The sequence below is a fragment of the Zonotrichia albicollis genome, chromosome 2 (assembly GCF_047830755.1).
Source record: "Zonotrichia albicollis isolate bZonAlb1 chromosome 2, bZonAlb1.hap1, whole genome shotgun sequence".
NCBI lineage: Eukaryota > Metazoa > Chordata > Aves > Passeriformes > Passerellidae > Zonotrichia > Zonotrichia albicollis.
Window position 1 is genome coordinate 15,910,629 of NC_133820.1, and position 23,854 is coordinate 15,934,482.

The window sequence follows — 23,854 nt, forward strand, 5'->3', positions numbered from 1 at the left end:
TTAGAGGCAGAGGGAACGAAAGAGCTTACGGGAAACTAAATCTGAGAGGTTTTAAGGGCAACTGCAGAATCACAGAGTGGTTTGAGTGGTTTTCTGTGGAAACCCAGTGCTCAGGGGAGCACTGACTCTGACCCTCATTCATGGAGAAAGTTTCCCAGACTTCAAGATAGAGTGGAATCCACAAAAGTGTGAAATAGATTATAGAGAGCAGTGTAGGTGTATCACTTAGGTAGGAAATTGAGATTTTGGGGTTTTTAGTATGTTGGGGATGGAAGCAGAATGGAGGGCACGGGGTGTTGTCCTGGGTTTGGTCTTCATGCTTCTTCTTCCTTCTTCTCCATGGGTTTGGGTGGCATTTTGTAATTGGGCAGAAAAGTCCCCATTGCAGCTCTGTGGGATCAGTTATTGGGGTAAAAGGGAAAATAATCCAGGTGTCAGTTCTTCATTGGATAGTTTAGTCTTAAAAGACCTTGTACCAAGAGATTGTTGCCATTTTGTGCCTTCTAATGAAAAGCTGCTGCACTCACAGTAGTGAGACTGTTTTACTGATAAGAAATAATAAACACCTGAGTGTGAACATGAAACACCATCTCAAGTGCTTTCAATCCAGACCCAGAAAAATGAACAGCTGGGACCCCCACAGTTCTCGAAATGAAAATTTGTGACCCAGCTACCCCAGCAGGAAGGAAACCCCCAGGTGATGGTGCACAACACCTGGTACACAAGAAAAGATGAGCCAAGGGTGGACTCATGGTGGAAATTCCAGAGCTGTGGAAAAACTAGGAGGGGTCTCCAATGGAAAAAGCCCTGGGTTGGGTTCAACAGATTCAAAAATAACTGGTTCACCTGGAGAATGGATCCAAACTCAAAGAGAGTAGGTTTAGATTTGATATTAGGAAGAAATTCTTCCCTGTGAGGGTGGTGGGGTGCTGCCCCATCCCTGGAAGTGTCCAAAGCCTGAGTAACCTGATACAGGGGGACGTTCCCTGGCCATGGAAGTGGGGTTGGGAGCAGATTATCTGTGAGGACCCACAGCACAGAAGGAAAGGAGAAGGAGAAGGGAAAAGAAGGAAGGGAGAAAGAGAGAAAGGAAAGAAAGAGAAAAGAGAGAGAAAAAAGAGAGAGAGAAAGAAAGAGAAAAGAGAGAAAAAGAGAAAGAGAAAGGAAAGAAAAAGAGAAAAGAGAGAGAGAGAAAGGAAAGAAAAAGAGAAAAGAGAGAGAAAGAGAGAAAGGAAAGAAAAAGAGAAAGAGAGAAAGGAAAGAAAGAGAGAAAAGAGAGAGAAAGGAAAGAAAAAGAGAAAAGGAGTGGAGAGGAAGAGGAAGAGAAGAAGGAAAGGAAAAAGAAGGAAATGAGTGGCATGTGTGCTCTCCTGTCCCGCGGGCCAGCTGCGTGCCCTCTGCGGAGAATAATTTAAAGCTGTTTAACGGGGCGGTGCGGCGCTTACAGGCGGCCGCTCCCCTTCCCGCTGTCTTCCTGGTGCTGGCAGGGGAAGGCTGCAAGAGGGACGGGCAGGAGGAAGAGGAGGAGGAGGAATAATGAAGCTGACCCGGCACTGTGAGTAGGATGCGCCCCGGAGCCGCTCCGGGCGGGATGAGACCCCGATGGCCAAGGGGAAGGGGCGAGAGGGCTGATGCTGGCTCAAAACCCAGCTCTTAGTCTGGAATAAGTCATGCTCGAGTCTTAAATATATCCTCTTTTTATAGTTTTTCTCCTGTGTTCAAGCCCAGCTGCGTGCAGATGGGTGTGTGTTAGCGAGGTGTGGCTGCGTGGGGGTTTGGGATCAACTAAATACAGAATAACCCAGTACTGGGCTTGCTTTTAGTGATTTAGTTGTTGCCAAGAGGCACCTGAGGGTCAAGGGAAACTGGGAGCTGCTGAAAGGTGGAAATGCTGACACAGGACACGAGGGAAGGGCAGGAAACTCTCTCAGGGGAGAGGAGATAGTAGGATAGGGAGATATTAGGATTTTAGGGAAGGGTTTTTCACCCGGAGAGTGGTCGGACACTGAACAGCTCCCCGGGAAAGAAGGGAGCTCTGAACTTGACAGAGCTCAAGAAGGGTTTGGACAATGCTCTCAGGCACAAGGTGGGATTGTTGGGGTTGGACTGGATGATCCTTGTGGGTCCCTTTAAACTCGGCATAATCTGTGATTCTGTCATTTTTCCTTATGCTCTGCTGTTTTACATGTCCTGCCACACCTCCATCCTGACTGTCCTTCCTCCTGGCTTCTCTCTGCCACCTCCTCTGCCTAGCACTGTGAGTATCGTGAGTGTCCCAGCCTCATGACAGTGACAAGATGGAACTCTCAGGGAGCTCCTCCATGGCAGGAATGCAGTGAGGGAGGCACAGCAACACCTCTGCAGCTCAGTGTCCCCATGGTGCTCCTTGGTGCTGAGCAAACACAGCCTCCAATATCAACAAGAGCACAGTCTGCCTTTCCTGCATGCAGGCTGCACTTTGTGCTTTATTGTGCTCTTGATTACCTTAACTTTGTCTGAGCTTATGGCATTGCTGTTAACTGTGTAGAGGTTTGCACAGTGGAGAAACCAAAAAATGAATGTATGTATGCAAAATAAATAACCTCAGTAAACCTAAGAGAGCCAGCTGGACCCAGCAATTTGGGTCAATGAGGTCTCTTGATGCCTTCTGAGTCCCAGAAAGCAAAAGCAAAAGTTGGTTGGCAGTGAAAATATACTGTGAGTTTTGAGAACCAGGTACAAACTATGCAGGACAGTTGGGAAATCTATTGAGCCTTAAAAGGCATAGTTCTAAATAAAATACAGAATATATTATAGGTTCACAGAACTATTTAGGTTGGGAAAAGCCTCCAAGATCATCAAGTCCAGCCTTTGATTGATCACCGCTCTGTGAAATGGAGAGTAGCACTGAGTGCCACATCCAGTTGTTTCTTTCACTCCTCCAGGGATGGGCACTGCAAAGCTCCCTGGGCAGCCCCTGCCAAGGCCTGAGCTCCCTTTCCATGGGCAAATTGCTGCTGCTGTCCCAGCTGAGCCTGCCCTGGCCCAGCCTGAGGCCGCTCCCTCTGCTCCTGTCCCTGTTCCCTGGCAGCAGAGCCCGACCCCCCTGGCTGTGCCCTCCTGGCAGGGCCTTGTGCAGAGCCACAAGGGCCCCTGAGCCTCCTTTGCTCCAGCCTCAGCCCCTTCCACCTCCCTCAGCCCCTCCTGGGGCTCCAGCCCCTGCCCAGCTCCATTCTGGCACACTTCAGCCCCTCAATGCCTTTCCTGTGGTGAGGAGCCCAGAACTGGACACAGGACTCGAGGTGTGGCCTCACCAGTGCCCAGTACAGGTGAGTCCTGCTCCTGTGGCCACCCTGTTCCTGATCCAAGCCTCAGCCCATTGATCCAGCCTGTTCAGATACTTCTGCAGAGCCTTCCTGCCCTCCAGCAGATCAACACTCCCACCCAGCCTTGTGTTGTCTGCAAACTGAGTGTGCAGTTGGTCCCTTGATCCCCTCACCCAGATCATCAATTAAGACATTGAACCTGATCAGCCGCAGGATTGTTCCTGGGGGACACCACTTGTGACTGAATGTGGCACCATCCCCCAAAACCCCTGAGCACATAATTCTTAACCCAGGGAAGATGCACCTGTCCAGGCCTGGGCTGCAGCTTTTCCAGGAGATGTGTCAAAGGTTTTGCTGAAGTCCAGGCACACAACATCCGCAGCCTTCCCCGCATCCCCCAGGGGGGTCAGAAAAGGAGAGCAGGTTGGTCAGGCAGGACCTGCCTTTCCTAAATCCTTGCTGGTCCCTTGGTTATCATGTTTGTGCCACGTGGTCACACTCAGGATAATCTGTTCCATGATTTCCACCAGGGAACATCAGGCATAACAGCAGTTAGACATTGTACTTTCTCTTCTATTTAGATAAACGGCTGCACTGTTGAGCCTGTTTTGCAACAGTGTTGCTCCATAATAATGATGAAAAATAGTGCAAATGCATTGTAAAGGTAAACCTGCCATGCTAACTGTGGAATGAGCAAAACAAAACCTGACTGGTGCTCTCACAGATCTTTGCAATGCACCATGCCCCATCCTGTCCCCAAAAATAGTCACTAAAATCTCTCAATGAAATTGTCATTTTCACTTCATTCTTCCAGGGTTTTGTCTTTGAAACTTGTGACTTGGCTTCCTTTATAAATTAAATATATTTTGTGTATAAATCTGGTAAATTTTTAATATTGAAAAAGAGCTAAGATCATTCTGCTTGGTTCCAGCAGCTTCCTGATTTGTGCATGTGGACTTTGTCAGTGTTTGTGTTCACATCGCTGCTCAAATGAGGTGTCAGAGTAATTTCAGTATTATTTTAGTGTGGGTTTGCACCACTACTCGTGGTGGAGTGAGAGATTTCTCATGAGTAATACGTAGGGAAATTTGTAATAGCTGAAGATCCATTACATTACTTTCTCAAGCTTAATCCTTTGATGAAAACACAGCAAATTTTCACAATATTTTCCCTGCAGTCACAAAAATGTTTCTGCAATGTTTCATTGGGCTTTTTATTTTTAAAGCTGGGAGAATGCAGGAATAACCACATGGAGAAATACAAAGAGGGAGTAGCTAGAGAGGAAAAAATCTGTCTTTATGGTAGATTATCAACAGAACCTGTGTGAATAAAGTCTGCTCTTATGGAAAAAAAAATCAAAGTTCCTTCTGGCATGAATAACTGGAATAACAGAATTTTTCAGAATTTGGATGCAGACCAATTGGGCAGAATTCACAGGAGTGGCAGAACTCGCAAAACAGGACTTAAGGAGGACAAGTGAAAAATCTGGCCTTATTCTACAGAAAGGGTAGGGCAGAAATCTTAATGTTTATAAAAGGTAGTTTGAACAAGGAAAGGAGAGAATTATCTCATGAGTGTAAACAGTTGTAAGGAAGGTTCAGACTGGATAATACAAGATATTTTCTAGAGAGCTGGCAAAGTAAACATACTGCATAGTTTTGGACATTGGTCCTGTTGAACTCAGTTTTCAGGACTACAAAATGAATAATTTTCACTTTAACAGACCCTTGTTTTCAAGGATGATTCTTTGCAGATCAGGAAGTGATTCATGCCTCTAAAACAACCTATTCCACTACTGCAGTGTGATATTCCCTAGTTTAGCATCATAACTTAGGTGGTGTGTTTCATCAGGAAAGCCATCAGCACTTCTGGTGTTGAGGAAAAGCAGATATTCAATAGGAGGAGGAAGCCTTTCACAACAAGGTGCTAAAACACTGGCACGGGTTATCCAGGAGGTGGCTGCCCCATCCCTGGAAATACCCAAGGTCAGGCTGGACAGGGCTCTGAGCAGCCTGATGCAGCTGAAGAATTCCCTGCTCATTGAAAGGAGGGCAAATTAAATTAATTAATTAGATTGAAGGTCCCTCCCAACCCAGATTATTCTGTGATTCTGTGAATGCAGTGAGAGCTCATTGTGTGAAGGGGATTGTTTGGGCTATGCTGTTTTTACCCAGCATGTTAAAAATGTGGGTGCAGAAAATTCCCTGCTTGCTCAGTGTTTAAAACAATTCTTGAAGTGTTTGCAGGTCTCAAAAAAATCAACAGTAACTGCAAAACACCTCTGTAGTACCCAGTATTTATTTTCAGAGTCAAAAATCCTACAAGGGTTGAGTTAAACTTTGTGTTTCTTTGAGATGCTATGGATGTGGATTGAAGAGAGTGATTGGGGGAATTTTCGGCTTGAAGATCAAGTTTTAGAAACAAAAGGGGTTGTCCTTGGAGACAGGAATTCACCTAATACTCTATTGCCACATCTCTGAAGGCTGTGGTTAGCACAGTGAATCAAACTAGCCAGTTTGGGTAGCAGTGCCAGAAAAAAAAAAAAAAGATTTTTTGTGTTGCTATGAAAACATTTTTATGTTTTATGTTGTGTGGGTTTTTATCCTTTTATTTTCCCCTCCACAGCTGTTCTGAGATTATTTGGATTCCTGTTGACATCCTTGGCTGCTTGGTATTTGGGATACTTTCTTGCTGTTCATGTACCCCAAAATACCGTATCTATTGCTGCACTTCAAGAGATTGGAAAGAAACCAGTGTTGAGGCGTATGTAGTTGTATTTACTTCCTTTTTTTTTCTTTCTTATGCTGTATCTGATATTGTGTATTTATGTGCTAAATAATAAATGGCTTGTTAGCTAAGAAATCATTTGGTATGTGCTATTATAAGAGTGAAGTTAACTGTAAAGTTAATTAAAGCAAAACTAAACCTTTTCTTAGACATTGTTTTTGAAGAAACACAATGTCAGCCTATTTTTGCAAATGTACAAAAGTAATTATTTGAACACTGATGTAAGAACAACTAATTTATTTGTGGGCAAAAGAGTGCAAAGCTGCAGCTTTGTTTCTATTGCACGTAATTTATATTTATGATAAACAGCTGAACCAGTAACTAAACTTTGTAAGTAAATTCTCATTATTTTTTAGCTCTACTCTGACCAGGTGGTTTACTGTGTATATTTTTGTCATTCTGTGACTAAGTTATTGTGTGAAAAAAGGGCTTAAAATAAGAATGATAACTATTCACTTCAAGCTGTTGGTAGGAAACCTTCATCCTGGTAGCTCTTGTTTCCTGTTATGTGGAATTGCAGATAATAATTACCTTATTTTCAAGTTTTTTGGATTATACCTCTTTGGAATCAGTGATTACTTCCAGCCCAAACCAACCTGTGATGAAGTTGCCACGATCCCAGGATTCTGCATTCAGATGTTTGAGTTCAGCAGGTTGGCTTTAGGGGGTTCATCCCATGTTGAAATTGTTTGTGCAGCATCCAATAAAACATTTTTTCCTCTTTGCTGTTGCAGCCCCAGCTCCCAGAAGGCAGAAGTGTGGCCTCTGGGCTCCCTGCCCACCTGGGAACTTTGTCTATCGCATCCTCAGTGGTGGTGGCAAACAGAGGAGGCCTAAAATTTGTTTTGAGGATGAGGAGTGAGTACCATTCTAACTTTACACCTAATCCAGTGCTTCTAAAGGTGTTTGGGTTTAGTAGCAGCAACTGAGCTCCTACCAGGGGCTCCATTCTGGTGGAAAACTTCAGAATTTATCTGACAGTATTTAACTCTTCTTCTTCTGTCTTTTTTTTTTTTTTTAACCTAATCTCCAGTGATTTTCTTTGTTCTCCTATATAAACTGCAGACATGGTTAGCTTTCAGCAGGATTTTTTAATTTTCATGGTGCAGGATAGCAGATTTACAGAATTCTTACTGCTCAGCACCTTCTGAAAGTCAGATTCTTTCACAGCTTTTCAAACTGGACAGGTGAAATAACTTCAAAACCTTGCAGTGACCTCTCTTGGAGACATAATCCACAGAGAGTACAGTCACAAAAACACCTCATCTTGTTTGTTTGGGGTTTTTTTCCTCCTTTATCTTCCTGGCTGCAAATGTATGAAATATTTTCTTGATCTGGCTCATTTTGAAAGAGGCATTGTTGAACGAAACTTACTGATACACTGTGCAAGATTTTTAAGCTCTTGTTTATAATAGAGTTTTGAATTAAATAACTGAAGAAAACAAGTATCAGAAAATTACTTAGCACTGGTACACATAACTTTGCAACAGAGCTGCTGGACAGGTGTCTTTTACTGATATTGTATTTATTTCAATTCCAGGTTTATAAATGAAGACAATTATGAAGTTAGAAGTGGTATAAACATTGCCATTGTGAATTGTAAGTAAGAGAAAAAAGTGTTAAAGAGACACATACTTTTGGACTGCAATAAATTACCAGTGTTCTTGGGGGGATTATATATTTTATTTAGTGGGGTTTTTTACCAGCTAGTATGGAAGGGAAAGGAAAATATTGCAAACTTGATTCACATTAATGTAAGAAAAACAAATCTGTGTGATAAAAACAGCCTTCTGGGTAAACAAAAGAGACATGTTCATAATCAATAGAGGAAAACAGAAAATGTGCACATAGATGTATTTTATTAGAAAAAAGACTTGTAGCACAGCAAGAATATCTGTGATCTCCAGCAGCAGGACTCAGCTTTCAGCTTCAGCCCTTGATAAATTATATCTGCTGCTCACTGATAAGGGGGAGGCAGGAACTGAGAGCTGCAGTTCTGCCTCAAGGTGTAGCCATGGTACAAATTCCTTTTCCACACTTGTTCAGGATACAGAAAGACAAACTTTAATTAATATTAAACTACCATTTGCTTACAGTAAAAGCACTGGAAGCAGCAGGTGTGCTTTATTCTAGGTTTGGAGGCACCTAAATCCTAAATTTTGATTTAGATGAATGGGAAGGGTGATGAAGTGCAATGTATTCAATAATGGGTCCAGGAAAAAATGAATGCCAAAATCTTGTGGAAGAGGGGATAAAAAGGGAGTTCACAGGCACAGTCAAGCTGGCTTTGATCACAAAACACTTATATTTTAAATTTTTTTTGTCTCACTATTGCTAAACAAGATCTTGACTTTGTCTAAACTTGTGTGATTTTGCTGAGGATAAAATTAACCACTGACAAGAATCTGTTACAAATTTTTTCCCCAGTAAACTACTGCCCCTTTTTTTCCAAAAATCATAAAATCTTTCCTGGGTATAAAGTACAAAAATGAGTTTAAAATGAAAGTAAGATGAGAAATACTGATCTTGAATGCACAAGCAAGATGGTAGCAAATAGGAGCAAGTAAATCTGTCCATTATCCTGCACCAGCCTGTAGCAAAACATATTTTTTTATATATCCACTAATTAGATCAGGCAAGATAATGACTGTTCTTAATAAGTGCCTTATGGATGAAAGGTTAACCATCTGAAACACTGCACAGAATAGAATTAAGCTCATTCAAATAGTCTTAGGCTTAACCAATTTTCCTATCTACAGCTGTGACCTATTATAGTATATTTAGATATAAAAACATGGAAGCACACACCAGAAAATTGTTTTAAATAAGAAGAAATAAAAATTTTTAATCACATTTGATGATTCGGTGACTATGCGAAAAAAAATATTCTCCCCAAATCTTAAACTTGTTATTTCATATTTCTTCCAATTTATGAACTGAAACAAAAGAAGCCAAATAATACTCAGAATTAGGGATGTCTAGCTTTAGCTGAAAATTCTAGGTTTGCCTATTGAATAAAATAATATTTGCTCATATTTAGATTTCTTTTTTTAATTACAGATAAAACAGGAAAACTCATTTCGACAAAATTTTTTGAAATGTGGGGAAGAGGTAAGAAAAGAGTCCAGCAGAGCTTTTGTTAGTGTTTCTGCATTAAGAAAAGACAGATTAATGTAATTATCCTCCTCTTTCCTGTTTGACTTTGTATTCTCAACAGGGATCAGCTAGAAACAAACAGCTGCTGTATTCATAAAATATGTTCAGGCCAGATATGATGACAAATTTAGCCTGAAAAGCTGAATTTTCTCCTGTTGGTTGAGATAGTTAATGATCTTCTTTGTTAAATTATCTTGTTCTTTTCCCCTTTTTTTGTTTTGTCTTTTTCTTTGGTCTCCATTATTTCAGTCTGGTAGGAATAGCACTTAACCAGATATGACATCCAGATACTTCACTCAGCAAAATTCCTTTTCCTGCCATATCTTGCTGTATTTTAGTTATAAAATTATCATCGGAAATTTGCCTATCTGTCTCTTAACATCATTCCACATAGCTGGAAAGATTATCTACTTTAAGAATAGCTTTTAACACATTTTCTATACTTTGAATGGCAAATTTCCTTGCATATTAGTGAGGAGAACCAGAATGCTCTGAGGCACTGGAAGGTGATTCCCTGACTCCATAAAAATTCTGGTGGCCCTGGGTGCATGAGTAGGAATGTGATGTGTGTGCCAGGAATAAGCAGCTGTGTTATCCTGGTTATTCTGTTATTCTAATAATTTGTGTTATTATGACTCCACAGATCACTCAGGGGAGATGATGGATTTCATCAGGAAAGCACCAGAAGGGACCCTCCTTCTGATGGCCACTCACGATGATGGCAGCACCAGGTAGGAGGTTATGGAGCCTGCGGGGCAGAGAGGTGAAAAACTGGAAAATTCATGTTGGGCTTTGGTGTAAAGGAATGGTAAATTCCACTCTACACTCAGAGTTGTTCCCTCAATTCTTGTGTAAAAGTTTTAATTCCATGTCTTTTCCACAATTGCACATATCTGTGTGTTGGTGCTCCCTAGGATGGGTAGATATTATGTTGTTTAAAAGCACTCCAAATTTTGCTGTTACCTCTGGGTCACAATCTTCTTTACTTTGAAATGTTATTTATCCACACCTCGAATTATGATGTCACTAGTCTGCATTCCTTCTACCATCATAATCTGATTTTTCAGGTGCTTTTGAATCTTTGGGGTTTTTTAGCTGAGTTCATAATATAGTATTATTCAGGAAAATGCTTAATCCATGTTTGATACCCTTGTCCTTATTTAGGAAGGACTGAAGCACCAGACAGTATTTGATATACATTTTCCTTTCTGCTATGCTGTTACAAACAAGTTGTATTAACATCAGTCACTTACTGAGAAGGAAAAAAATTTATAAATTCAGTTCTCTCTGTGAATTCAATGTGATGCTGCTACCACAGCTCTCAAGACTATTTAAATCTCATTTTTACTTCTGCAGGCTTAATGCTGAATGTAAAGCATGAATCAGCCATGATCTTTTTCATCATTTTTCACATCCTGAATGTGAACATTCATTTTTTTAACACTCATTTTTTCATCTCGTTTTCCTAGGTTGAAAGATGACGCCAAAAAAATAGTGGAAGAACTGGGAAGTAGAGAAATAAAGAATATAAAGTTCAGATCAAGTTGGGTTTTTATAGCTGCCAAAGGCTTCACTCTGCCAGATTACATCCAAAAAGAAAAGGTCAGATTTGTTTCATTTTCACTTTATATTTGTCTGTATATCAAAACCAAAAACTTTGGGAATAACATACCCACAGGTTGCAGGAAGACTAAAGATACTGTTTTTCACAGAGATTTCTGTTTGCATCTGTGCCCTTGTTGTGTTGAGTTTCTGTAAGCCCAGTCGTGCTCATCATGTGACTGAGGCAGACAGAAATGAGAAAATCCAACACAGAGTTCAGGTCCTTTGATGATGCTGTGTCACTGTAATATTTCCTGACAAATCCCTTTGCCAGGATTTCTTCTCCTGGGAAGCTGAGAAGCCTCAGAGAAAAATGAAAATAATATTACATCATTTGCTTCCCCTGTGTTTTGCTGCTTTGGAATGTGTTGGAGATTGTTTATCCAACATGTGAATTGTTTTTACTTAATGACTAATCACTGTTCTGCTGTGTTGGGACTCTCTCCAGAGTCACAGTTTTTTCATTAGTATCTTGTTAAGCCTTCTGTAAGTATCCTTTCTCTATTCTTTAGTATAGTTTTAGTATAGCATTATTTAATATAAATACATAAAATAATAAATCAGCCTTCTAAGAACAAGGAGTCTTAATTCCTTCTCAATTGGAATTGAGAAGGATTCTCAATTCCTTCTCAATTCTCAAAGATTCTCAATTCCTTCTTCATCCTGGGGACCCTGAAAATACGACAATGCTGATTCCCTCAGCAGGGCCATCCCAGAGCTCAGGGCACAGGGCTGTGTCCAGGTGGCTCTGGAATGTCCCCAGGAGGAGCCCCCAGAGCCCCTCTGGTCTCTGCTCAGGGCTGGGCACTGCCCAGGGCAGAAGTTGTGCCTCCTGTGAGGGGAATTGCTGGGCTCAGGCCCTGCCCGTGGCTCTGGGGCCATTGCTGGGCCTGGAGCAGAGCCTGGGCCTGCTCTGAGCTCTGCACACAGGGACAGACACAGGGACAGACACAGGGACAGACACAGGGCCAGGCAGGCCCAGGCAGGGCTGAAGCCCCTCTCTCTCCCTGGGCTCCTCTCCAGGCTGAGCAGCCCCAGCTCCCTCAGCCTTTCCTGGGCACGGAGCTGCTCCAGGCCCTTGCTCAGCTCCAGGAGCTCCTGGCCCTGCTGTGCTGAGGAGCCAGAGCTGGGCACAGCAGCCAGAGGTGCCCCAGGGCTGGGCACAGGGGCAGGAGCAGCCCTGACCTGCTGGCAATGCCCATCCCAATGACCCCAGGACACCATTGGCCTCTTTGGTCTCTGCTGGCCCAGGGACAGCTCAGTATCCCCAGGTCCTTTCCACAGAGTTTTTCCCAGCAGGTCATCCCCAAATTGTGCTGGTGCAGAATATTTTTGCAATATTCTTCACATTTCAGAGCTTCTGCTGGACAAAGATAATCAGTTTAGTGTATATCATGATAGCCATCTGTGAAATAAATAAAGCACTCTGTAAGAGTGTAAGCACTGTAAGAGAGGAACTGGCAGAATCTTCGCCCATTATGTTAAGCAAGATGTGCAACATTCTCCTCAGCTTCCCAGTCCTCCTTCATTACCCTCTTCTCTTGTATAAGTTTGACAAACTGGTATATAAATAGAAAAAACTAGATACTGATTATTTTTAAATTTATTTTATTTTTACAGATAAACCACTCTGACCAGACAAAGAACAGATACCAAGGCTGGCCAGCTGAAATCCAAATAGAGGGCTGTATCCCAAGAGACCTGATCTGAACAAATGCATACCTCATTAATAAAGACAATTCTATATTTTTATACCTATGACTGTAATGAATTGCCTCCAGAACTCAATAAGCATATGAACACCAATTGTACAACAAGTCAAATGCACAGTTTTTAAACTATCTTTGCTCTCTGTGGTTTTATTCTAATCTGAAAACAAACAGGTATTTTGATAAGAAGTGAAAATAAAATAGTCTGGTTTGGAAATGCAGTGTTCAGGAAGTCAGTCATAAAATTCCAGGATTTGTGAAAGTGAGTATAGATTGTCATTAATACTTTTAGGGCTTTGGTTTTACTTGTTTCTTTTTTGCATGTCTTTTCTTTTGGTTCCCTTTAAATACTAATACACAAACAGGACTTAGTCTAAATTGCAATCTAAAACCATTTGCAATACAGCAAATTACTTTGATGTCAGTTTATTAATAACATTCTTCTGTTCAGAGAAAGTATGGCAAGAGCAGACACATTTGTTAAGCTGCTTTTAGTGATGTTGGCAACACAGAACAGCAATGCTAACATGTAAAGATCCAGCTACTTGAATTATTTTGCCAAATTTAGGTTGCAAATCTACATAGTTTGATTTAATTCTTTTTTCTTCCTTTAAATTCAAATTATATTAAAAAATGTAGGGACTTCATGCAAGCCTAAGGGTTGTTCATGTTAAATATAGAATCAAACACATGATTGAAAGGAAGCTGTAGAAACATTTATTGAATTTCCCTTTTTTAAAGCACAGCATGTGTCTGGACTGGTCTTAAGTGGTGTTTGTCCCCCTGTGGTTCAGACATCTCCCATATGGCTGATTCCATAACTTAAGTTGCTTCCTGCAGCATTCCACTGTTATTCTAATTATTCCCCAACCATATGGAATTAACCCAAACGGACCAAGCCAACTACATGGAGAATAACTCATCACTATTCTTTTTATATCATTCCATGATGTGTCTGATGATTGTCCTCATCTACTCCCTCCTGCCTAGACTGAACCCACCTGTTTTAATCTTTCCTTACATTTTTTCTTGATATTAAAACATTAGTTCTGTGGTTCCTGCTTGAAGCCCCTTTTGAAACTTCAAATGAAGCTTGAAAGCTTCAAATCTTCAACCATGGCTGCCACTTGTAGCCACTGCTGTGCTCCCAGCAGCTTTCTGGTGTTGTGTCTCTCACCAGTCCCTAAAGTTTCCTGCTACTGGTCTGCAAACTGTTCCATAGCCCAGGGACACTGCCAAAAAATCCATTTAAATTAGCCTGACTCAATTTGACTTTGGCAGACTCGGTGGTTGCTCCTTAGCATCTTGCTGCTGATGAGGTGGGTACAAACTGAGCACTTCAATAGCTGTTTCTATGTTTTTCCACATTAAGTCATTCTTCTTAATAATAATAATTTTTTGGGTGGTGCTTGTGTTTCTGGCAGGACATTTATTCCTCTGCATCATAATCACCCTTTGCTACATGCTTGAATTATAAAAATAACATAATTACAGTGCTAATGGCTGGCAGTGCTCAAGAGTGCCAAGCTCTGAGACAGCCCTCGAGCTCTGTGGAGTCTGACAGCCACTGCCTCCTGCTCCAGGCCACAATTAATCTCACATCAATTACAATTAAATTTTATTTCAATTTCTGTTTAGCAGTTACCGTGAAGTACAACATTCTCATGCTTTACATTGGCTCTGTTCTTCACACTCTGTACAAGTGTTCCACTCTTTGCAACAGTAAAAGCTGCACCTCTTTCATTTGAAATAAAGATCAAATCACTCTGAGAACCTTCCGCAGCACTAATTCCTGCAAAATGGTCTTTAACCCATGGTGTTTCCACTTTTACAGAGATGAAGCTGAGTCACCTGGGCTGGACTGAAGTGTGTTGATAATTTGCAGTGCTCAATAGCCATCATCAGCTTTGTTTTCATTTGTTCATGACACAGTATTTAAATATGGCAAGAGGACTCTCAAGTACTTTGAAACCGCTCTGACCTGAAGAAATCATGCAAAAGTGAATACTTGCCACTTTTTCATTTACTTTTCAGATTAGAAGCAATCTTGAAGAGTTGGTTTGAAAGTGGGATTTTGACTTTGCACTCACGATTTCAACACTTTTAAAGGAACTGCCTCCTAGGAAGAAGTGAAAAGCTTTATCATGGAATCCTAATTCTGAAAATTTAATCTGGGGGGAAAACAACAGCTGCAGTGGTGGAGGTCTCTGTTCTCCATGCCAGCTGGTGTTGTCAACCACAAGGAGCATTCTCCTGAGCTGGGAAAATGCTGGGAAATACCTCTGGGTGCTTATTACACAAGTGAGGACACCACCATGCAGTAAGGTGAAAGCCTGCACAGCAATCCATCTTTTTCTAACCCCAGTAGGCAAATCCCATGGGAAGCCCTGAGCTTTAGGCTGTGGCATTACTCAGGGCGTGGGATTGTGGATTGTGGATTTAGAAGTGGGATGGCACAGCAGGTGGTAGCAGTGGTTTTCCACATCCTCTGCATCTCTAGAAGTACCCAGTGCTTACCTGTCCTGGGCAGACACTGGAAACAGAGACGTGGCTGGAGGTCACCTTGGGTGGACACCAGCAGCTTTGTCCCTGTCGTGCCAAAACTTCCTTTCCTACACTTTGCCAGGGGCAGGTTCACATTTCAAATATCCCCAGCAGAGCATTCCACACATAGAGATCCCTTGTACCCCTACGCAGAAACATATTTTAGATGCTCCCATTTTTACCTCCTAGGTTAACATGACAACCAGTCCTATAAAGAAAAAAGTACCTGGACAAAGCTCCTTTTTTACTTCTCCATTTAAGAGTGTGAGAAGTATTTCAGGGTCCTGACATGTCTCTTAAAAATCCCTGGATCCCTGGCAGTCCAATTTGATGGCAGCCATTGAAAATATTGATCAAATAAGAAGTAACATTTTCAGTTCCTCAGTGGCAACTGTTTCTTCATGTTCTTTGTGTGGTGTTATCTAACTCAAAGTGGGAAGTTTTCACTATACTTAAAAGAAAAATAGAAGACAGGAAAAGAAAGTGAAAGATGCTCTTTTTGAGACAGGTTGTGCTTAAAGGAAAATTCTGACCAAGAGCAATCCACCTAGAAAAGCAAAGAGAAGCTGATGCTTTTATTCAAACATAGTGCCTGGAGGGAAGTAACGTGTGACTGTGATTTATGTGATCTCTTCTTAGCTGCAGTGAGATGCTGAACAATGACTAGGATTCAGGGGATTGAGATGGGTGGCTTAATACCATTTGAGTGACAGCAGTTCTTCATTTCTGGGGATTTGATTTCAGTTTTGGTTTCAGTTGTCTGCTCTGGTTTTTTGGGGTGGTTCTTTTTGTGCTGTGCTTTCATTTTGGTTTGGGTTAAGGGGGGTGGTTGTTTTTTGGTTGGTTGGTTTGGTTTTGTGTTTCGTTTTGGTTTTCTTTCCAGGAGAGGTTTTCAGCAGCACAGGAAATGTAGCTTCTCCTCTAAAACACAGACTTTACACTGGCAGTTCCTTCTTCCAAAATCTATCCAAAGAATAGACCTTTTGGCCTGTCCCCATCTCCATTGCAGGTCTCATTAAAAATAAAACATATTTTTACTAGGTATGTTTTAGCCAAAAGCAATACACATTTCAACCTTGTACTTCCCAGCTAAATCCTATGTGGTTGTGCTTTTTATCTCCTAAGAATTCCTGGCTTATAGGAATTCCCTGGCAGTGTTTTGTGAGAGGCTGCTCTTGGCCACCCAACCAGGACAATGACCCTGAAAAATTATTTTTGAAGGAACCAAGGGACACCTGCAAACCAGCCACTCAGCTTGCCAGGTGCTCACTGGAACACCACACAGCTGGGCCCAGCAGCCCCAGGAGGTTCCCCAAACACCCGGACCATAACTCCTCGGTGCAGGGGCTCGGGGGCAGCTGGCAGAGGTGCCCTCTGGGATCTGGTGCTCGTTCCCAGAGGGGCTCTCGTGGCTGCTGTGGGATTGTCTGGGCACAGCGACCGCGCAGCCGCTGAGTTTCAGATCTCTGCTGCTCTGCCTGCACCCGGCTGGCTCCGAGATGGGCCGGGCACAGCTGAGCCTGCCTGGAAAAGCAGCAGCTTTTATCCATGGGGCCATGGCAAAGCTGCTGTGCCAAAGGGATCCTTTCACCCCGTGTGCAAGAAGCCAATCCCCACACAGAGTTCAGCTATTTCCTTTATTTACAGTTCTGCACAGGAGGAGGTGCTGGGTGGCAAATCCACAGAGGCAGCACTGTAACTATCAAAACTTTTCACTATTTATGCATTTTAGTGAACAAAGGCATTCATGCTCATTGCCTACCAGTTACATGGTTCTCTTATTATTTTTATTATTTTTTTTATATTTTATAGTTCTCTTATTATTTTTATTATTTTTTTATATTTTATAGTATCATATTTAAATATTTAGATATTACATTAATATTATATGTAATCTACAATGTTCTATATCATATATTACACAATAGATTATCTTTGAATATTTAAAATATTTTTTATTTTTAGAGATTTATTATTTATGGACATTATAAAGATTAAATAATATGCTATATTTACATTTGCATTTTAAAATACTAATCTGTTTTTCTATTTATTATTTTATATTTATTATTTATAATTAAATATTAAGGTAATATTTTCTCTTATTATTAACTAATATAAATTTGCAATAATTTACTGATGCCTTAATATTAATGTATTAATATTTTTCTATTGGCTAGAAGATTGCCCCACTTTTTATGCTAACTAGTCTTTCTCTGTGCCCAGTCTGTCTCTTCTGTTTTCTCGCTGAGTTTCTAGGGTCACTGGGCCAGGAGTGGGTGGTTGCTGTCTCCCTGTGCCAGAAGTACCTTTTCCCCAGCTGAAGAATTTCAGCACAGTTGCCGAGTTAGCTTTATGAGTTTTGTCCTTATCTGGGAAGTTGTGCCAAATGTCCTTGTGGCTGTCACTCTGCATCCTTGGTGTCCCCTCTGAGCAGGAGTTCCTCCCCAGGCTTTGTGCCCCTGCCCTTGGCTCTGACATGGCTGGTGCCTCTCAAGCCCTAAGCCTCAGCCAGGCCATTCTCCCGACAAGGAGCCGATGTCCTTGAGCCCTGGACATCACAGGCAGCCCGTGTGGCACCGGGCAGACTCTGGGCCTGCGGGGCCCAGCCTGGCGCTGGCAGCGGGCACTGATTGTCTGGCTGTGCCCTCAGGCAGGGCCAGCAGAGCAGTGCCCGCAGCGCCCGCCTGAGGCGGGACGGGCGTTTCTTGGGGGAGCCGGCTGCTCCCTGAGGGCCTGGGCTCCCGCCTGGGAAAAGCACAAAAAGCAGCTGAGCTGGGCAGGCACCGGGCTCTCTGTCCCTGCCTCCTGCTCCTCAGGAGAAGCCACCATGCTCTGAGGAGGCCCTGGGCTGCCAGGTGGGGAGGTGAGGCCCAGAGCGGCACTTGGGGCACGGCTCGACTGCCCCGCACTCAACCCAGGCCTCGAGGGACCGGCACTGGGAGCCCGTCTGCTGCAAAAATTCCCAGTCTTTGCTCCCCTTCTTCTTTGTCTTCACTCAGCTCAAAGAAGCTCAGTTTGTGCCATGTCCTTCTCCCACAGCAAGGGCTTGACCCCATTGCTGTGGATGCTCCCATGTTCCCAATTGTCCTGAACAAGCTCTTTGTCACCATCATTGTCCCAACTGGACTGCACACAGGGTCTGCTACCATTGCCTTGGAACAACTCCTGGCCAGCGGAGTCTTCCCCTCTGGAAAGCTCTTGGCCAACAGAGTCCTTCCAGTCAGACGGTTCTGGGGAGCTTCCGACTGCTCCTTGGGACAGCCCCAGCTCCTTGCATTCTTCCCCATGGAAAATTCTTGGTAGCTAAGGGCTTCACCCTGGGACAGCTCCTGCTCTCCTCATCCCAGCTGGAGAGCTCTCCACACTTACTGACATCTCCTTGGGAGAGCTCTCTCTCAAGAGACTCTTCCCAGTCAAAAATCTCTTGGTAGCTTCTAACATCTCCCAATTTTGGAAAGCTCATGATCCACGTCAGATTCCTGCTCTTCCTCCATGCTGACAAGGCCCCCTCCTCCTCAGTCCCTGACAGGGGCAGGACTGAGCCACCCACTGCCCTCACCAAGTGCCCGCTGGGGGCCTGGTGTTTGGCCAGCTGGCAAGGGGCTGTGTGGCTGGGAGTCAATGTTCACTTTGTCCTCTTCCATCTATGCCGTGCTCTAGGACCCCACAGGGGTCCTGGGAGCTGCGTCCTCCTGAGGGCAGCTCTCCTGGGACTGGGCACCCCAGGGCACACCAAGCACCTGTGTCTCCAATGGCCACCCCCAACACCCCTTCAACAGCTGAGCCCACTGGAACTGGCATGGAGCAGCCCCAGCCTTGGTCACTTGTAGCCCCTGACGTGCCCAGGCCCCTGTGAGGCTTTGGACAGGTCCCACACGACAGCCCCAGCCCCATCCTGCAGAACTCTGGTTCTGGAGGCTCCTCAGGGCACAGCCACTGGCCAGATGGACACAGCCAGAGAGCTGTGGGCAGTGGCTCCATGTTCGGCTGCAGGCTGGGATGAGGGGTGTCCTGCCTGGGTGCAGGACTTGGCACTTTGTCATACAAAACTTTGCCATGTTCCTGTCAGCCCATTTCTCCAGCCCTGTCCACATGCCTCAGGATGGCAGCATAGCCCTCTGGTGTGTCAGCCACACCTCCCAGTTTTGTGTCACCAGCAAACTCACTGAAAGCATGCTCTGCCCCACCATCTAGAACGGGCAGAATGGGATGAGAAGAGTGCTGCCAAAGATGGGCAAAAAGGGGGACTTTCCTTAGGGAGAGTGGGGCAGGGAAGGCATTTTGGGGTGACACATTCAGGTGACAAGGTCCCAAAGCCACATGGGCACCCAGAAGCAAAGGCTTCTTGGCTGGACATTCTTAAGCACATTCCCAGCTCAAAGCAGAGGCAAGAAGAAGAGGGAAGAGAGGAGCTGACAGAATCCTGGAATGCTGGTGGCTGGAAGGGACCTTGAGCGGGTGTTACAAACCCATGAGGGAGAGAGGCCTCTGCCCAAATGCAGGTGCAAAGGAGGCCATATGAGGACAACATACAGATTTTATTTACCATGGATTTTATTTACCAAGAAAGGGAAGGTACAGAGACAGAAAGCAATAGAAAAGAGGGCTCAGAAACAGAGCATCAGTTGGAACTAGATGATCTTTAAGGCACTTCCACCTAGCAACCATTAAATCTTGATCTAGACACAGGAGGCCAAATACTCACTGCATCAACAGGACTATTTATTCCAATGAGCGACAAAAATAAATCAGAACAGTAAATCAGTCCTCCATCACTGTGCTGCAGGAGCTGCTGTGTTGAAAGCAAAATCCCCTTTCACAGATGAATGAAAAACAAATATTCACCTGCCCTTCACAGGTCATTGCTGTGCACCTCGTCATGAGTCTGCCTTTTATCTTCTTAAGACACACCCCATGGTCGCAGTTGTCCAATATTAAATATCAGGGAATCTCACTTTTATTGTGGTACTTGCTTTCTCCTGACATGGAGGATTTCCTGATCAAGCTTTTAATTTCCTTCATTTACAACTCCTCATATATGTGCATGTGCAAGTACCTTATAGTTAGACCTGGTTTAGGAACTGGTTGCTCAGTCTGACAGACAGGATTGGGGGACACAGCTACAGCTCCTGCACAAATAAACAACTGGTGATTATTAGTGGTATGGAAAATGTCTGGAGCACAGGGTCTGCCAGAACTCCCTGCATCCCTGCTCACTTTGACTGCAGCACTGGCCTGATTGAGAGCAGCTCAGCCAACAATCAGTAACTGATTTAGAGCAGTCTGTCCTTTACTGAGTCCCACTTCTCACCGGATGAACTGTGAGGGTTTTTTTGTGTCATTTCAGGGAATGGGCCAGGATCACAGAAAGTTCATGGTTCCCTGCCACACACCCCATGTCTATGTAGAACTCCAGCTGATGGCAGCTGAGAACCCTCTGCAGAGAAGGGGCTGAGGGATGGTCAGACTTCGACACTTCGATAACGTTGTTCTGGGAGAGGACTTCCCTAAATACCATGGGGAACTTCAGCAAAGTGAATTTCCCAGCTCTCCCCTTCTGGATTATGTAACATTCCCATCAGATAGGACCCCAGTCCAGTGGTGCACTCCTCTGATCCCTTGCCTAACAATCCCACAATCCCACAGACCAAAAAAAGGACATTTTCTTTTGCTGTTGTTATCTTAAAACTTTCATAGCACTATACTAAAACTGAGGGCTCAAGAGTTACCTAAAATATAGTTTCCCACAGATTTTATTGCAGGACACCTCAGCAGGAATGCAACACATCCCTTATCTATCTGGGCTAGCCCTAAATCCATTAGGAATGCAATAAAACTAAGGAAAGGAAGGCTTCCTCTCCCTGCTCAGCAGAACATAAATAGTCCTTGTTTGTGGATATGTCACTACAACCATAATTTTCTAACGCTGCTGAAACTGATGTCTAATACCCCAGGAATTTCCCACAGAGGAATTTGCATTTAGAGTTTTACAAGGTTTGTTTCACATAAATGTAATTTAGCCCTAAAACATCAGTGAAGCACACATGTGATCAGTCAGGGATCACTGTTGCTCCTTGGAAAAAGATTGTTTCTGAAGTTCTTGAACATTTACAATTGCTGGTGCAATTCAGATGTGGCCCTGCAAATTCCATGATGCTGTTATCCCATGTTTATTCCCAAGATGACATGGCTTGCTTGTGGACTTGGCAGCTCAATCCCAGGTTTCTCATAGCAGTCTCAGGCATCTGGATCCTTAAAGCAGTTTATTTCCCTGGCTGGTGCCACAGGTGCCTGTGACTTTTGAGGGGCAAAGGGTCAGTGCTGGGTATTGCCTAGGGCTCCCACCCCCCAGAGCTCAACCTGCAGCTCCTGCAGCTGCACCCTGAGTGCCTGCACTGATTGTATGACTCAATTCCATGCTGTGGGGAAAGCATTTTCCTTCTCTCACGGTCCATGCTTGGTGTCTGCACCTCTGTTTGTGTTTTGCTGCAGTGAAGTGAATGTGTCAGTGAGATACTGAGGTATTTCACAGCAAAGAGTGAGCATTAATTAAATCTATAACCTGTTTTCTAGTATGGTATAGGAGGGATAATTCAAATTGTAAGTGCTTAGCAATGGTAATTCCAGACCAAGGAATGATCTGCTGTAGAGGATATGAGGACAGGAAAGGGTTACCCTGGCTGGAGGTGGGGATGCCAGAGCCAGTGCTGCTCCCTGTGAGGGAGTGAGGTTCCACTGGCTGATGAGATAAAAAATGCTGCAGCATTTTAGTGGTAGGGGTGCAATGGCAGCACTCAGAGCCCACCTTTGGGCAGCAGATCTGGTGCTGGGGGCTGGACCAGAGGGATGAGGGGCCCCAGGCCAGTGCTCACACAATGGATACCAAGGCAAATGTAAAGAATCTGCCCATGCCACATCTTTGCACTGTCCTTGTAAAACCACTTATGGCAGCAGGACTCTGTTCTGGATGTTGTTCATTAAATCTCTTTGCTTTTAAGCACAAACATGTGCATAATTCACCTTGAGGGACACAAAAATCCCCCACCACTGTTCTGCCAGATCCTTTGCTACCACTTAATTTTCTGTTGACAGTAGTAATTTACATGAATTGAGGAACTCGTCTCAGTAATTTTTTAATGTAACAAGATTAAAGAGACAGGAGGAAGGTCATGCAAAGCCAGTTGCACCTGAGCAGTTCATGGACAAACACACTACATGCTGTGCTTTAGGTTTCAGACTCTCCCTGTCCCACCCAAATTGTAATATTTTAATGCTAAACAGCTGTGAGGAACTGCCTTTATTTGCCTTATCTGTAACAGATAACACTTCTATTTCATTATCAGAAACTAAGGAAATAGAAAAATGGTTAGAGAAAAATATCACTAATTGTAAATGTCCCAATGGCAACTGTTTAAATACCATAATCATAATGATCATTAACAGATCAGTACCCTTGAACAAATAGATTTAATATTCTAGATAATAAGGTTTTAATTCTTGTTATGAAGATTGAAGAAATGGTCCCTGTCTTAAAGGGGGATATTTTTCTTCTTTTTTTTCTCCTCTTCCCCTTTTTGATAGCTTCTGCTCTTTGGAGTTATTTAATTTTGGGAATCTTCTTGTGTGGAGTTTGCTTTGGAGAAGTGTCCAATCCATTGCACAGTTAAAACTCTTCTTTCTTTTTTGATACATCAGTTTTTGCTTCTTATTACCTTGAAATTCAGAGACAGAAAAATACTTCACCTTATCAGCTGTTGGGGGGTTAGGCTCTTTGTTTCTTCTCAGCAAATCTTCACTCCTTTATTCAGTGAAGTTTGTACCATCCCTCTGCAATAGGAAATTTCATCATTTTATAAAGAGATAAGAAAATGCAAGATGAAATTGAAAACAAACTCAGGAGTATGGACAACAACAAAGAGGGATGGTGATTTCAGATGTCATTTCCTGGACTGACTTCAGACTGCCTTGCTTCAGACACTCTTTTTAAGCTACTTCTGGGCCAAGTGTGGAGATTTTCATCCTGTAAAAGGTAAAAACCCTGGGTCAAGATTCAGTGTCCAGACAGGCAAAATGGCTTTGGCAAACACACCAGCACAGACAGTTTGTGAACAGAGCCAAGAGTTACAGCATTTTCAGGTGAACAACATTGCTCCGGTTGATGAATCCAGCTCTGGCCAAAAGTAACCAGCCTGGGAATTCATGTGAGATTGGGACTAGCTACAGGACTCTCCATAAATATTTATGAGAAATAAAGAACTATTTTGTATAAAGCAGAAAGCAAACATAAATCTCTATGTTTAAAAGTTGAAGCCAAGTTTCTACCTCATTAGATTTTTATATTTACTAAACACTCTGAAAAAGCATCAGCTGAAACCACAGTCTCTTCCATGCCTCTCAAGCAGAACATCTGAATTTCACTTCGCTTTACCTACTTTCACAATCACTTCTGATGACCACAAAATTTGCAGTAAAGGAGCCCAAGAAAATCTATGTGTTCCCCAAACAATCCCGTTCCTATGGATTAAACCACTGCTCAACACTCAAATGCAGGAAACACTTGTGTCCACCAGGGAAGCCACTGCAGTCCTCACACACCAACCTTGGGGGTCACAGCTGGCTCTGGTCCCTTTCCTTCCTGCAGATTCCCTCTGGTGATCAGGGGTCAGAGTTTCCAGGATGGTGAGCTCCATGTGCCTGGCTCCAGGGTGGGGTGGGCATTTCCAAGTAGGGGGAACTGTGCACTGTGCA

At 43.3% G+C, this 23,854-nt stretch overlaps 1 protein-coding gene across 1 annotated transcript; it reads left to right on the plus strand.

Annotated features, from left to right (window-relative positions):
* Positions 1-1,365: 1,365 nt before the first annotated feature.
* FAM3B (FAM3 metabolism regulating signaling molecule B) lies at positions 1,366-12,672 on the plus strand. Its single transcript, XM_005488973.4, has 8 exons — positions 1,366-1,555; positions 5,931-6,068; positions 6,827-6,950; positions 7,633-7,691; positions 9,153-9,203; positions 9,892-9,979; positions 10,718-10,850; positions 12,471-12,672. The coding sequence occupies exons 1-8, from the start codon at positions 1,537-1,539 to the stop codon at positions 12,558-12,560; spliced, it is 702 nt and encodes a 233-aa protein (XP_005489030.2). The 5' UTR covers positions 1,366-1,536; the 3' UTR covers positions 12,561-12,672.
* The last annotated feature ends 11,182 nt before the right edge of the window (positions 12,673-23,854 follow it).

Coding starts and splice junctions, on each gene's coding strand:
- FAM3B (XM_005488973.4), top strand. Junction 6,069..6,826: donor AAAGAAACCAGTGTTGAGGC/GTATGTAGTTGT, acceptor TTGCTGTTGCAG/CCCCAGCTCCCAGAAGGCAG. Junction 9,980..10,717: donor CACGATGATGGCAGCACCAG/GTAGGAGGTTAT, acceptor TCGTTTTCCTAG/GTTGAAAGATGACGCCAAAA.